The sequence below is a fragment of the Neoarius graeffei genome, chromosome 19, assembly GCF_027579695.1.
Source record: "Neoarius graeffei isolate fNeoGra1 chromosome 19, fNeoGra1.pri, whole genome shotgun sequence".
Taxonomy (NCBI): domain Eukaryota; kingdom Metazoa; phylum Chordata; class Actinopteri; order Siluriformes; family Ariidae; genus Neoarius; species Neoarius graeffei.
Window position 1 is genome coordinate 30,100,426 of NC_083587.1, and position 17,268 is coordinate 30,117,693.

At 41.8% G+C, this 17,268-nt stretch overlaps 1 protein-coding gene across 1 annotated transcript in view; it reads left to right on the forward strand.

The window, feature by feature from the left end:
• gdap1 (ganglioside induced differentiation associated protein 1) overlaps positions 1–17,268 on the forward strand; it is a 28,013-nt gene that overhangs the window by 1,508 nt on the left and 9,237 nt on the right. The window contains exons 2-4 of the mRNA XM_060900583.1: positions 957–1,010; positions 1,222–1,385; positions 10,457–10,649. Of these exons, the coding sequence (XP_060756566.1) occupies positions 957–1,010; positions 1,222–1,385; positions 10,457–10,649 (411 nt within the window). The remainder of the gene's footprint in view (positions 1–956; positions 1,011–1,221; positions 1,386–10,456; positions 10,650–17,268) is intronic.

The window sequence follows — 17,268 nt, forward strand, 5'->3', positions numbered from 1 at the left end:
CATGTGGGGTCCGTTTGGACCCCAATACTTTTCTTTAAAATTAAAGCTTATAAAGACAAAATCACCAGATAAGTTTTGTTCAGAACATCTTGTATTAATAACAGCAATACACTAAGGGCCCAAGGCATAAAGAACACACTTAACCTTCATCCTACCAGCCAATTTTACATACACAAACTACCAGGCGGGGTCCGTATGGACCCCAGGAGGGAATACCTTGAAATCAATGCAGTAAGAACCAATTCAATGCAGCAAACAGACATAACTTTATTGAAGAACAAAATCCACTATGGCTGAATATCAATGATGTATTATAAATGCAATAACATTGCAATAACTAGCATACATGTAGCAAATTATAGCGCCACAAAAAAAAAAAGGCATTATATACATGATTTTTGCAGCTCATGCAGCTGTAAAACATTCTGGATTACAACTTAGGTCTTTTCTTACAGAATTTAAAACAAAAAAGTAATTGTAAAATAATTTCGGGCTTTTGTTTTGCAGCCTGTGCTTATTGCAGCAGTGGGGTCCACACGGACCCCAAGAAGGAATGCCTTGGTAGTTTCATTATGGAACATAAAAGAAATAAAATAAGTTAACTTTCAGTGTGCTATTCAATTATAAAATGAAAGACAGATAAACTTTACTCTGGGGTCCGGTTGGACCCCAGTAACAAATTAATTATACCTTCACAATGCAAAAAGCTGATCTTCCGGTGCTTTAGTGTTTTAATTAAGACATAAATTCCGACAAATTCATAAAACGGTGAGGCAGTATGTCACATATTTTTAAAATGGCAAACAAACATATAGGTGCGGGGTCCAGATGGACCCCACTTGGTAGGATGAAGGTTAATGACAGCGAAGTTCTTGAGATGATGCTCTTTATGTGAGAAGGAAACACTAGTTATACTGTACATTTCCGCCTTTCTTACAACCATCATGCTTAACTAGTTCTTGAAACTGAGGCACATAGGAACCAATCGCAAGTAGGAACTAAAGTTGAGGGTAAAAAAACGGGGACAACGGACCTGATCTAATATATTTATTCTAACAATATATTAAATATTTATTTAAAAAATAGAGCTTAAAACTGCGTATTTAAAAAAAGCCCGCATGATTTGACTGGTCAATAAACTCTATGTTGTAAAAGCGACTCTGCTGCATGTTGTTGTTGTTTTTCCCTTCTAAGTCTCATAGCTGAAGGCTCTCTCCCTAGTGTTGATATTTAAAATGGCGGCTCAGGACGAGCAGGATTCTCTCCTCCAGGAAGAGGCAGGTGCAGAGATGCTGAAAGGCAGCGAGGCGAAAATGGAAAGCCTCAAAACGAAGGAGTCGAAACTGGTTCTGTATCACTGGACCCAGTCTTTCAGTTCACAGAAGGTAAGTGAGCATGGAAGCATGACAAAGTCTGGAAGAATGGGGTAGGTCATAGCATTAAAAACACAACAAGCTGTTGAATTACTGCATTATGACATATAATGCTGCCTTTATACCTACAGTTATTACATAAAGTTCCAGCAAAATACAAGTAAACTGTAGAATTGTGTATAAATGGTGCCCCATTCCCTTTGAGCACAATGGTGACTACAAACTGGCCAAACCTCTAAAATGGTGCTTTCAGTACTTTATACTGAATAGGGTGTGGTTACAGACATACTGTAGATATCAGTTCATCCACCCATCCTTTCTGTAAATGCTCTATTCTGGTCAGCGTCACTATTAATCTGGAGCCTATCACAATTCATTGCACAGAACCCTGCACTCACATACTGGTATTAGGCCCCGGTCACACCGCCCGAACTTTGCTGGAGCGTTCCTGGAATGGTGAAAAAAATTCATCACCACTCGTAACCGTTCACCACCGTTTAACAAAAGTTGGCCCCCGTTAAAGCAACGCCGTGTACGCTCGGCCACCGCTGATGTTTCTCGAGGGGCCCTCCTACCGCTCCGAAAGTTTTGAGCTGCACAAAATATTGCGAGCGGTGAGGAGGGGGCAATTTTCCGCCCCGGCAAAGTTCACCCCCACTCCACCAACGCCCAGTCAAAGTTTGGCACCGCTAGACGCAAGTTCGTGGACGCTTGGGTCCGCTAGGCCAACGCAGAAATCTTGAACGCTGGACCACCGCTGCTTCGCCAGCGTTGCCCGGGCGGCGATTAAACATTGCACAAACTTCGGTGGAGCGGTTGTAAGCGTTTTACGAGCGGACACGGGGTTGCTGGAACGGTGTCGGGCGTTGAAGCAGCTATCCATGGCGGCGATGAACTTTGGTTTGGCGTTGGTATAGAGGTGTCGGAGCGGGACCAGAATTTGGCTATAAATATGGGGAGAAATGGACCAGGAGCTCATTTGGAATCGAGCTGCCGTTGAGTTCAGACCTCATCTATATCGAATTTGCTCAAAGTTACAGTAAAACTGTATCACCATGGATGCTGAGAGACTTGCTATGATTGGTGCACTAGTCCAGCAGCAGAATCAGAACCTCTTCAGATTGCAACAAGCTGTTGACAGAAGGAGAAGAGAGAGAAGAAGGAGAGACAGAGTTGTGTGGGTCAGACAGTGGATACTGAGAAGGCCTGAACATGGACTGTATGACAAGCTGATGGTGGAGCTTCTATCTAAAATCTATCAGAACTTGTATCAAAACGATCCGTTCAGCTCCGTAGTCACAAGCGGTATGCCGCTAAACCAACTTTATACCCCCACCGAGCCAAAGCCCGCATGCGCAGAACGCCACTATACCAACGCTCGCTACCGCTAAAGCAACGCCAGCTTCAGCGGTGCACCGCTAAGCCAACGCCCGTGTTTTCGATTTTTTTCCCATTTTGTGTGCGGTGACGAGCGTTGTCGAAATTCGGCCCCCCCTCCCTACCGTTCAAGGAACGCTCCAGCAAAGTTCGGGCGGTGTGACCGGGGCCTTAGTCAGGTGGTATTTGTTTATATTTGGAGGCTACTTTGCAAAATTTGCCAATCTTGTTTTTGGTAATAATATACAAGCTCAGATATAAATTCATAAATCTGGACTTGTTGTAATGTTTGTAGGCTCCTGTTTCATAGTTTATAATACACTACCGTTCAAAAGTTTGGGGTCACCCAGACAATTTTGTGTTTTCCATGAAAAGTCATACTTTTATTTACCACCATAACAGTGGCGGCTGCTGGTTTTTAAAACAGGGGAAGCCCATTTTACGCGTTCATCGTAAAACCTGTAGGCCGGATATCAAAGCATAGAAAGGTGTGCCCCATTAGCATAGTGAACTAGACAACCCTACCTAGTGGCAGAAAGTATTTTTGCTTGTACATTTCATGTTATAGTCTGGCTTGCCAGGCTAGTGCCTCATCAAAAATATCAAACATCCAAAAATCACTGGCTATTCAACGAAGAGCCTTGAACATCATACCCTGATATGCAACACAGAGTCTTTAACACAACACCCAGCTGTGCAACACATCCTTGAACATCTTCTGCAACACAGTCTGGAAATTCATAACCAGGTAGGCTATGCAACACACAGAACCTTGAATATTATACCCAGGTATAACCTATAACACAGAGCCCACCATTCTCTTAACATTACTGAACAATATACACACTTCAGATTCATGAACATGAACACTATTTATACACAAATTCTGCCCTCCGCTCCTTTTCCAGAAAATGGTCTGTGACCCTGTCATACCAGCTGGTTGTGCTTTCCAGAGACTTCACCAATTTCTGTTAGCAGCTAGCACTGCAGATCCCAATAAGGCTCAAGCTAGCCTACAACCAGATTGAACTACAAATGAAATAAACGAGTGAATTCACAAATGATCAAACTGATAGAATGGATGAAAGTTAACAGAGCACAACAAGTAATATTTACATTTATTTACAGAGTAATGTACAGAGACATCAATGAGAAGAACCGTTTATATGAAAAGAAATTCGGACAGCACTTTGGCACACGACTACACTTTCTTGACATCCGCTAGGGACTGACTGATCATGCTTCCGTGTTCCTCGCCGAAGTACCACCCTCCTCATGTCTTTCAAACACCACCTCCAATAATCCTTTATCAGCCCGGCTTCTTGTCCCTCCCACTGTCTCGTTTAGTCCCAGAGAAGCCCGGCTTCCCTGGAAGTGACGATTTTGTTGATTTTAACCAATAACAACTAGCCGAAATTGGCTGTTCAGAGCCGTCTCGTAGACTGCAACGGATACCCGGCTGCCAGTCAGTGTTGCCAGATACTGCTGATGTTTTCCATCCCAAAATATATTCAAAACCTGCCAAAATGCACTTAAAACCGCCCAATCTGGCAACACTGCTGCCAGTCCATAGAGCCCATTGAAATAAGAAAGGTTACAGCCTGGCAGCAAAGGTGATTCTCGTAGCGAACTGTAAGTTCGTCAGACATCACTCAAATAAGTTACAGGATAGTTATGAACATAAATACAATCTTGGGCATATATTATGTTATGCAAGTTATTGTTTTAATGAGAATTCAACGTCGTAGACGCCGCAGTTTGGGGAGAGAATTTTAGGGGAAGCTCGGCTTCCTTTGTTGTCTCTGAGAAATCGCCCCTGCACCATAAGTTGTAAAATGAATAGAAAATATAGACCCCTTCGCATGTTTGTAAACAAACCGACCGTTGCCAGGATGCGCGCGCAGCCTGGACCCAGAAACAATGGCGCTGCCCATAGACCGGCATTATGAGCGGTCAGATTATGCAAAACAATTGTCGTTACAAGATTGAGAATGCTACATAAATAAGTTAACTCTAACAAGTGGATATCGCCTACCGGATCCGCATTTAATTAAAGAGTGGACGGACGATGTTAGTAAGTTCCCTGGTATACAATGGCCAGATATATACTCATACCTTATTGACAAGACTTCAGTGTACACCCACGAAAAACTTCGTGCCTACAAGTCTTTAGACGCATATGATTGTTATGTGCGGGCATGTACAACTTGATTAACAATGGGACATTCATATTAATTTTGTTTTAATCAAATTATGCCAGTGATGTGATGGCAATGTGGCTTTAGCTACAACAGCAAATACCAACACTAAACAGCAGTTTGCAGGAGGGAATGGCATGAAAGGAATGATAGTGTAAAGAGTGCAGCTAAGAGAAATCAGAGCTGCGTAAAAAGCGAGAGGCAGAGAGCAGAAATGAAACTGAACGGGGCGGGAGCTAGGTTAGAGCAGTCAACGTAAGTTGGCATTTAGAGTGAGGGCACACAATTTTACCTTTCCATCCTTGCTTTAAAATTGTGATTTTCGGCATGCACAAATAATGATGGCACAAAATCTGGACTGCTTGAGTCAAGCGAGACCTCTCCTACAAACAAAATTGCATGCAAAGCTAAGGTAACATGCTAACAATATTCATTACATTGTGTAACTATGACCCAGCTAATCAGACAAACGTTACCAAAGTATTTTGCTACATCGATAAACGAAGACTAGAAAGAATAAAAAAGAAAGATTTAATAAATAGCCTGATCTTACCTGTGATGAAATGGGTGCTGCAAACCCGCGCATTTTTGATAGTGCTTTCATCCCAGTCTACACGTTTGATGGCTTGTAGCCATAGACGTCGGCGATTTTTTTTTTTTTGGAATGGGTGAGATCCTGCTGGAATTCTGTACATTTTAACCCCATCGCTGCTACGATTCTGACACCGACAACACAACAACTAGGCATCGCTGAGTCTTTTTTGAGTCCAGGCTGCGCGCGCAATTTCCTCTTACGTATGAATGACGTTTACTGCGAAGGGGTCTATAGTCAAGACATTTTTCTGGCCATTTTGAGCATTTAATCGACCCCACAAATGTGACGCTCCAGAAACTCAATCTGCTCAAAGGAAGGTCAGTTTTATAGCTTCTCTAAAGAGCTCAACTGTTTTCAGCTGTGCTAACATGATTGTACAAGGGTTTTCTAATCATCCATTAGCCTTCTGAGGCAATGAGCAAACACATTGTACCATTAGAACACTGGAGTGAGAGTTGCTGGAAATGGGCCTCTATACACCTATGGAGATATTGCACCAAAAACCAGACATTTGCAGCTAGAATAGTCATTTACCACATTAGCAATGTATAGAGTGGATTTCTGATTAGTTTAAAGTGATCTTCATTGAAAAGAACAGTGCTTTTCTTTCAAAAATAAGGACATTTCAAAGTGACCCCAAACTTTTGAACAGTAGTGTACATAAGGCCAAATTACTCAATTCTGATTGGTCAATCAAGGAGGGCTTTTTTTCCTTAACACGGTGTATTTCTGAAATGCTGTTGGCTAGTTCGTTGCTTGGTTACGGTTACAAAAATTAGCAAATTTTGTCAACAAAATGGCTGACTCTGCAATGCTGCGTTTCGCTATATTTGATGAAGAAATGATCTCATCTCATCTCATTATCTGTAGCCGCTTTATCCTGTTCTACAGGGTCGCAGGCAAGCTGGAGCCTATCCCAGCTGACTACGGGCGAAAGGTGGGGTACACCCTGGACAAGTCGCCAGGTCATCACAGGGCTGACACATAGACACAGACAACCATTCACACTCACATTCACACCTACGCTCAATTTAGAGTCACCAGTTAACCTAACCTGCATGTCTTTGGACTGTGGGGGAAACCGGAGCACCCGGAGGAAACCCACGTGGACACGGGGAGAACATGCAAACTCCACACAGAAAGGCCCTCACCGGCCACGGGGCTCGAACCCGGACCTTCTTGCTGTGAGGCGACAGCGCTAACCACTACACCACCATGCCGCCATGAAGAAATGATGATAAACCAATTGAAAGCTGCAAACGAAAATGAAAATACCAAAAAAAGTACGAATTTTTGGCTTTCCGCGTTTAACAAATGGGCCACAGAAAGACAAATAGCCGATTCTCTAGTGGCATATGAACACTGTGAGTTAGACAAGGTGCTATCGCAGTTTTATGCAGAAGTGAGGAAAGAAAAATGGGGAAAACTACGAACCAGACTCTCTTAAAGTAATGCAGGCAGCATTGGATCGGCATCTGAGACAAGAGAAATATCCGGGATCAATCCTGAAAGATGTTACTTTTCAAGAATCACGAAAAATCGTCGAGGGAAAAGCGAGAGATTTGCGAAAACAAGGAATGCTTTAGAAACTGATTCAAATGTGCAAGATAGTCTTGCGCCCTGATTGGTTCAGAAAACGTGAATGACAAATGTTGTGAACTTGAACGGCTTCCGAAGTATGAATTTGGCCCTATATGTTATAAACAAGTAATTGTATGGGGCCGAGTAAAATTAAGGATCAATTTCACTCGTGATTTCGAAGTTTTGAAATTGCCTTCGTCGCTTTGCGACTCGGGCAATTTTCAAAACTTCGAAATCACTTGTGAAATTAATCCTTTATTTTACTCGGCCCCATACGATTACCTATACTAATATGCAATTATTATATCCATAATGGGTGTTATTTGTGGCACACAACCTTTTTACTCAGGTCAAAAGCATGGTTCATACGTTAGATACCCATTTAACCCTAAAAGGACCTAAGCTACTGAGTGGGATCAGTTCGAACCTCAGAGGTGGTGTGGTGTACTGCTCAGTCTATTCACCTGACGTAACTTTTTGCTTTTAGGAGTTTGTTACTCTATAGATTCTTTATCTAAAAGTGTGTTTGTTTCAAGATTGATGAAAAAAAGTGTTTAACAAGGTGACTGATTTTCTGTTGAGGTCCCATAACTCTGAGATTTGTTGCAAAAATATTTCAGCAAGTTAGTCGCTTCTTTGTGTGTCGATCTTTGCCTATCTGTATGTTTGCATGATTGTCTCAGATGTCTGCCATAATTAAGAATATAACTCTTTTCTTACAAATTGTAGATAACTAGTGAACCTGTTAGTTATAGAGTTACTGAAATGTCTGATGCTTATCTGTCCATGCACTCGCCATACACAACCACAACAGATTCTTCATCCTTGCACCGATCCTGTAAATATGCTTTGTGCTAATCTGCTAATGCTTAATAACAATGTGTCCACATACCAACTCTTTTTAATAAAAAGCTGGGATAAGTGATTCCTTATTTGAATAAAATATTTTATAAGACAAAATTTGAAGCGGCGGCACGGTGGTGTAGTGGTTAGCGCTGTCGCCTCACAGCAAGAAGGTCCGGGTTCGAGCCCCGTGGCCGGCGAGGGCCTTTCTGTGCGGAGTTTGCATGTTCTCCCCGTGTCCGCGTGGGTTTCCTCCGGGTGCTCCAGTTTCCCCCACAGTCCAAACACATGCAGGTTAGGTTAACTGGTGACTCTAAATTGACCGTAGGTGTGAATGGTTGTCTGTGTCTATGTGTCAGCCCTGTGATGACCTGGCGACTTGTCCAGGGTGTACCCCGCCTTTCGCCCGTAGTCAGCTGGGATAGGCTCCAGCTTGCCTGCAACCCTGTAGAACAGGATAAAGCGGCTAGAGATGATGAGATGAGATGAAAATTTGAAGCCTGCACATCAAATATAATATTTCGAATTAGAAGCATCATTTGTTTTGTACTTATTCATTAATATGGAATATCAAATGATGAAGAGTTCATTGCATCATAAACATGTAGACGCATTTGAAGGTAGCTTAACGTGCCTGCTCTTAGAAAATGCTCATTCTGCTTTATTTCTGGTCATAATATGTGTTACCAATAACTACTTTTACCTTCGTGTTTTGTGTTAGGCAGAGTGTTACTTCTTGATGTAGTTTGGACATTAAAAAAAACAGAAACTGCTAGCAGCTTAGTAAAAAATGTATCACAGAAGTTTCTGAAATGAGAGATTGTGAGCCGAGTTCTGGAATGTAGATAAGCTATAAATATTCTCAAGTTCTGTAGCAATAGTGTAAAATATTTCTGGCTTTTATATGTTTTCTATGTACTTAAATATCTCATTTTAAACTTAACTTGATAATATCATGTAAATATATGATTTCTATTCACATAGTTAGTAAACGGGTAATTTAAAAAAAAAATCTCATCTCATTATCTCTAGCCGCTTTATCCTGTTCTACAGGGTCGCAGGCAAGCTGGAGCCTATCCCAGCTGACTACGGGCGAAAGGTGGGGTACACCCTGGACAAGTCGCCAGGTCATCACAGGGCTGACACATAGACACAGACAACCATTCACACTCACATTCACACCTATGGTCAATTTAGAGTCACCAGTTAACCTAACCTGCATGTCTTTGGACTGTGGGGGAAACCGGAGCACCCGGAGGAAACCCACGCGGACACGGGGAGAACATGCAAACTCCACACAGAAAGACCCTCGCCGGCCACGGGGCTCGAACCCGGACCTTCTTGCTGTGAGGCGGCAGCGCTAACCACTACACCACCGTGCTGCCCTTTAAAAAAAATACAGATGTTATAATGGACTTAAGTGATACGGATGTTTTTTTTTTTTACATTTTTACATGCGATATTTAGCATTTCCTTTTTTTGGTGAAAATGGTGATTGCTGACATTACAACAAGTAAAAATAATTTGTTTGGGATGTAAATAAAGGGTTAATACTGAGAAACCAGACTTGGCAAATTTTGCAAAGTAGGTTACATATGCTCCTTGACTATGCTTTTGGGAGTTGGGAGGAAACCCACATGGCTACGTGGAGAACGTGTGAAAATCCACCCAGGTTTGGCCTCCGGATTGAACCGGCGACCGTGGAGCATGTTTCTTGCTGCCACACTACTCCCAGTTTGTCTTAAGGCATGACATGCTGTGTGAATTGTGACCTTCTCCATATTTTCTTGGCTCAAGTCATGATGCTCATGATTTATCTGACCAATGCTAAACATTTTATTGTTCTCCCATTCATGTACATTTATACATTGGGACAAAATAATGCAAACCATGTGTGTTGTACACAGCACGTCACGGAATGCAATATCTTTGATGGATGTAAGTGGGAAAATTCCAGTAAAAAAAAAAAAAGCTAGTCACAAAGTTGATGCACATTTATAAATATACAATTACCACTTGCTTTAGTATTTACGGTGGTGCTTGAAAGTTTGTGAACCCTTTAGAATTGTCTATATTTCTGCATAAATATGACCTAAAACATCGTCAGATTTTCACACGAGTCCTAAAAGTAGATAAAGAGAACCCAGTAAAACAAATGAGACAAAAACATTATACTTGGTTATTTATTTATTGAGGAAAATGATCCAATATTACATATCTATGAGTGGCAAAAGTATGTGAACCTTTGCTTTCAGTATCTGGTGTGACCCCCTTGTGCAGCAATAACTGCAACCATGTTAAAACTGTCAAATTGTAAAATTACTTGTTTTTTTTTATGCATGAAGAATGTTCAGAAATTTAGTATTCGTCCTGCACAGTCAGTCCAGTAACAGATGTGCCATATACAGCCATAGCTTTTCACTAAACCGCTACATGAGCCCAGACAGTGAGTCAGTCAAAGCACGGTGTCTGTTGTATGTGTGTTGCAGGTGAGGCTGGCCATAGCAGAAAAGGGTTTGCAGTGTAAGGAATATGATGTGAGCTTGCCCCTGAGTGAACACAACGAGCCATGGTTCATGCGTCTGAACCCAGCTGGCGAGGTGCCTGTTCTGGTGCATGATGATCGTGTCATCTGTGACCCGACTCAGATCATGGATTACTTGGAGGAAACTTTCACTGATGGTAAACACACTAAACTCTCGTTTAATCTTTATTATGAGGACTTAAATGAGCTTTGGCAAGTTTAGTCAAATTATTGGTTAAATATTTACATTTATATATGAGTAAGCAAAATGACATGACAAATATAACATATCCTATCATAAGACTTGATTTCCATGATGCACAAGATGTATCACAATATACAGGTTATTGAATAAAATATCAGAAAACATCATTGAAAAAGAACCTATGGAAATCTAACTTCAGTGATAATACTGATTATGTCCATGATATCTCATCTCATCTCATTATCTGTAGCCGCTTTATCCTGTTCTACAGGGTCGCAGGCAAGCTGGAGCCTATCCCAGCTGACTACGGGCGAAAGGCGGGGTACACCCTGGACAAGTCGCCAGGTCATCACAGGGCTGACACATAGACACAGACAACCATTCACACTCACATTCACACCTACGGTCAATTTAGTGTCACCAGTTAACCTAACCTGCATGTCTTTGGACTGTGGGGGAAACCGGAGCACCTGGAGGAAACCCACGCGGACACAGGGAGAACATGCAAACTCTGCACAGAAAGGCCCTCGCCGGCCACGGGGCTCGAACCCGGACCTTCTTGCTGTGAGGCAACAGTGCTAACCACTACACCACCGTGCCGCCGTCCATGATATCATTTATCACAATATTGAGCTTGTATGTCGTATTGACCAGGACTGTGTTTAGATTTAGTTATTTGGCAGATGCAACCATATACATGACGTTCATTGTGTATTTATGATGCTAAGTAGAATTGGCTCACCTGTCAGGATTTTTAAAGTCAAGTCAAGTTTATTTGTATAGCACTTTTAACAATAAACATTGTCGCAAAGCAGCTTTACAGAATTTGAACGACTTAAAATATGAGCTAATTTTATCCCTAATCTATCCCCAATGAGCAAGCCTGTGGCGACGGTGGCAAGGAAAAACTCCCTCAGACGACATGAGGAAGAAACCTTGAGAGTAACCAGACTCAAAAGGGAACCCATCCCCATCTGGGCAACAACAGACAACGTGACTATAACATTAACAGTCCTAACATAAAGTCAGCTTCGTTGATGCTATAAACCCCCCACCGACGGAAACCCGAGCGCAAAACTGTTCACGACAGCCGCAGTCACAAAGTCAGCAAGTCAACTGCAGTCTCCAGCCACAAAAGCAGCACTGCAAGAGTCCAGAGCGTCCTCCAGGCGCGACCCCCAACCGTCCACATGGGGCCACCCTCCACAGGAGCGTTGCGATGAGACGCCAACCAGACAACACAGGTTGTTTGGTATGCCCAATGTCACCTGAATAAGTAGGAACAGTATACATATTGCACTGAGTACAAGCAGGGATTCCGGCAACTAACTATGACAGCATAACTAAAAGGAGAGAGCCAGAAGGTAACACAGGCATGAGGGAGCCCCGGGACATAAAGCAGCAGCCGCTACACCGTCAGCAAACTCGAGTGAGCAAGCGAGTGGGGACTGACAGCATCCATACATCCCAGTTTACCAAACACTCTATGTCTGAGAACCCTCCAGATCTACACCTTTACCTCATAAATACCATTAACAAAAGGCTTAACTAAACAGATATGTTTTCAGCCTAGACTTAAACACTGAGACTGTGTCTGATTCCCGAATATTACTTGGAAGGCTGTTCCATAACTGTGGGGCTTTGTAAGAAAAAGCTCTGTCCCCTGATGTAGCCTTCACTATACGAGGTACCAGCAGATAGCCTGCACCTTTTGATCTAAGTAAGTGTGGCGGGTCACAGAGAAGCAGAAGTTCACTCAGGTACTGTGGTGCGAGACCATTCAGTGCTTTTAAAGGTCAATAGTATTATTTTATAATCAATACGAAATTTGATTGGGAGCCAATGCAGTGTGGATAAGACAGGGGTGATGTGGTTATATTTTCTAGTTCTAGTAAGGACTCTTGCTGCGGCATTTTGAACTAACTGGAGCTTGTTTATGCACTTATTGGAACATCCAGACAGTAAGGCATTACAATAATCCAACCTGGAGGTAACGAAAGCATGAACTAGTTTTTCCGCGTCATGTAGTGACATTAAATTTCTTATCTTAGCAATATTTCTGAGATGAAAGAAAACTATCCAGGTAATGTTATCAATGTGAGTTTCAAATGAAAGACTGGGGTCAATAATCACCCCGAGGTCTTTTACTGCTGCACGTGAAGAAACAGAAAGGCCATCCAGAGTTACTGTGTAATCAGAAAACTTGCGTCTAGCTGCATGTGCTCCTAGTACAAGTACTTCAGTCTTGTCAGAGTTAAGCAGAAGGAAATTAATAAGCATCCAGTGTCTAATGTCCTTTACACATTCCTCAATTCTATTAAGCTGGTGTCTCTCATCAGGTTTTGCAGAAACATATGACTGTGTGTCATCAGCATAACAGTGGAAACTAATACAAGTGGACCCAAGACAGAACCTTGTGGAACACCAAACTTTACCTCAGTACGTCTAGAAACATCACCATTTAGATTCAGATTCAGAATATTTATTGTCATTGTTACAAAAAAGAACAACGAAATTTCGTTTGGAGCATCCATACAGCAGAGTTAATAAAGTGCAAACCCATAAATAAATAAATAAATACCCCCCTAAGTAACCCAGTGTAAGCATTTGACCCAGTATTACATCAGTACAACAAAAAGCAGCATAGCAAATAGCAGCATAAGTTCAAGTCATCAATGTTGATAAAGTGCAGAGCAGGGACATTCAGACAGATACCTGAGTATTATGACATTGTATAAACAGTGCAAAAACCAGATCAGTTTTTATATCATTTATATCAACATACTGATAGCGATCAGTTAAATAAGACCTGAGCCAGGAGAGGGCCGTTCCCTTAACTGCCACATTTTCTAGTCTATCCAGAAGAATGGAATGATCAGTGGTATCAAATGCTGCACTAAGGTCAAGCAACACAAGCAGCGAGACACAGCCCTGATCAGACGCCAACGGTAGGTCATTTACTACTTTAACCAGTACTGTCTCTGTGCTATGATGAGGTCTAAATCCTGACTGATACATTTCATGGACGTTATTCCTATGTAAATATAAGCATAACTGCTGTGCCACAGCTTTTTCAAGGATCTTGGAGATAAAGGGGGGGGTTTGATATCGGCCGATAATTGGACAGCTGACAGGGATCAAGGTCAGGTTTTTTAATCAGGTTTGATAACTGCTAGTTTAAAGGATTTGGGTACATAGCCAATCGTAAGAGAAGAATTTACTATTTTTAGAAGCGGTTCAATTACTTCAGGTATTATCTGTTTGAATAGATGTGTAGGTAAGGGATCTAGTACACAAGTTGAGGCTTTTGATGCCAAGATTAATGAAAGTAATTCAGTTTCTTTTAGGGGAGTAAAGCATTCTAATTGCTGATCTAATACAGTTATATTGTTACCTACAGGGTCACTTACATTGTCTGACCTTAAATTAGTAGTTTGAATTTTTTGTCGAATATTCTCAATTTTATCATTAAAAAAATTCATGAAATCGTTGCTACTACGTACTACAGGCGTGCATGTGTCTATAGTGGACTTATTCCTGGTTAATTTTGCTACAGTATTAAATAGGAATCTAGGGTTATTTTTGTTATCTTCTATTAGGGAGGAGAGATATGTTGATCTCACAGCACTAAGAGCTTTTCTATACTTCAGGAAGCTCTCCTTCCACGCTAATTTGAACACTTACTAATTTGCCATTTACGTTCCAATTTTCGAGTGGTCTGTTTTAATGTGTGAGTGTCATCATTATATCAAGGTGCTAATTTTTTGTCTCTGACCATTTTCCTTTTAAGAGGAGCTACATTATCTAAGGTATGGCGGAACGTTGACTCTAAGCATTCAGTTGTCTGATCAAGTTCTACAGGGGCTGACAGTGACCCAATCAAAGCTGATAATTCTGGGAGATCATTTATAAAGCTCTGTGCAGTAGTTGACGTGAATGCACATGGTGAGGTGCATATATTATTACTCAGACATATTTTGAATGAGATGAGATAATGATCTGAGAACTTCAGACTGTGGAAGTATGACTATATTTTCTACGTTTAACCCGAATGTTAGTATTAGATTGAGGGTGTGACCACCATTATGGGTCGGTTCTATGACATTCTGGTTAATCCCTACTGGATCTAAAATGGACACAAACGCTGTGTTCAAAGGGTCTTCTGGGTTATCGAAGTGAATATTAAAATCTCCGACAACTAAAGCTTTGTCTAAGGAAATAACCAGATCTGAGAGAATCTACAAATTCAGAAAGAAACTCAGAATATGGCCCTGGGGGTCTGTAAATAATAAGTAACGGAATTAACTGGGTAGACTTATTTTTTGAGGCTACATACATTATATGAGTATGAAGAACTTCAAATGTATTAAATTTATAACTAGGTTTGTGTGCTACACCTAGATAATCATTATAAATCACCGCGACGCCTCCTCCTCTGCCAGTTAGACGAAGCTGGTGTATATAACTGTATCCAGGAGGACTCGCTTCATTTAATACTATATATTCATTTGGCTTAATCCATGTTTCAGGTAAACAAAGTACATTAAACTCCTGATCAGTAATGAGTTCATTAACCATTAGCGCTTTAGATGTAAGAGATCTAATATTTATTAGCCCCACCTTTAGATCAAAGGTGCTGGCAGCAGCTGTACAGTCAGTATGATCTAATTTTATATTGATTAGGTTACTGGAACAAACTCTCTGAATATTTCTACCTTTTTGTTTAGCCCGGGGAACAGACACAGTCTCGATGTAGTGGACCCTGAGTGACAACTCTGTGCAGCTAGCAGACAGTTGGTTTAGCCTGTTCGTCTGCTCCCTGGCCTTGGCTCTGGATTGTCAGAAATTAACTAGGCCTGTTCTGAGACTATGACCTATGCTGCAGGAAATGAGAGCAGCATCTTCCCGAGTGGGATGGATACCGTCCCGCCCTAACAGGCCAGCAGTGCCCTCAAAATTAGCCCAATTATCTATAAAGCCCACACTGTTTTCAGAGCACCACCTGGACAACCAGCAGTTCAGCGACCATAACCTGCTGTAAGCTACATCGCCACGCCGCATTGGGATGGGGCTAGAGCATACTACAGCATCGGATATCGCCTTCACTAATTTAAACACCTCTACAAAGTTACTCTTAGTAACCTCAGACTGACGAAGGCGTAGATCATTAGCTCCTGCATGGATAACTATCTTTGAGAACCTGTGCTTGCCTAGGACCCTAAGATTACCTGCTATGTCCGGCGCCCTGGCTCCCGGTATACACCTGACTAAAGCTGCTGGTGCCCCAAAAGGCTGAGCTAATTTCACGTGCCGTATGATAGAGTCCCCTATAACCAGAGCTCTTTCAGGTTTCTCAGCGGGTGCATCACTAAGGAGAGCAAACCTGTTCGACACGTGAAGCGGAGAGGAGTGGTGCTCCTGTGGGCGAGCCTCAGCGGTAGCTTTGGCTCTACGCTTATGCCGCCGAGCCATCACCCATTCGCCCTGCTGTAAGGGCTCTAACGCTGGAGTTGGGGGATTACTAACTCCACCTAGGGCATCCAGAGTTTCCCCTACAGAAACTACACTGTTCTGACGCTCACTAACCTTCTCTAAAGCCTGGACACGCGTTTCTAACACTATAATCTTCTCCGTCAGAGAGCTAACTAATCTGCACTTATCACAAATAAAGCTGTCACTAGCGATGGAGGAAGAACGGCTAAACATACTGCACTCAGCACACTGAACAGGCTGAAGGTGTGCCATGATGAAAAGATTCACGTATCTTAATTGAAGATCTGTTGATATTAAATTCAGTGTTGTCTATCATTTTATTTATATCCATTTAATAAACCTTATTTTACTTTTATTAAAGCTAGACGGCCTTTCAATTTCATAAAATCGGTGAAATTTAGTTCCCTCTGAAATTTGTTCATTGTGATACATATTTATTTCTGTAATATCTAAAAAAAACCCAGGCCATTCTGTGGTTGGGAAGTTATTTAATTTGAGGAGATTCCCGAGCAAATAATGTGCATGAAATCACTCGCTTCATGCAGTCAAGCAGACAGAGGAAGTCTGTGTGCGCATGCGCAGGTTTACCTTCTTCTTCTTCTTCTTTTGGGTTTTATGGCAGCTGGCATCCACAGTGTTGTATTACTGCCATCTACAAGTTTACTTTGACCATGCACTGACAGTTACATAATTCTGTCACTAAACGAACAGCTGATCACACCGAGGTGCTCGCTGACCGCTGATATTTATTAGTTTAGGCTTGCATTTCCTTTCCTTCGCAACATAACGTCTTTTCTTCTCGCTTTCCGTTACTGTAGTCGGTCTTTCACGTTTCATTCGTGTACTCCATTTTTCTCTCCTGTTTCAAATTTGTATCCCATAATGCCTTGCACGAACAGGGAAAGCCCACTATGTGATGCATGACATAGTATCTTGAATTGGGTCATGGTGAAGAAGGAAAAAATAGCTGGAGAATTTAGGGCCATGTGGCCCTAAATTCATTAATTGTTGTATTTTAAAAAAAACAAAACTAATAAAATTGAAAGTCTGTGATTTGAATTCAGTAGCTTTTGGTCCAC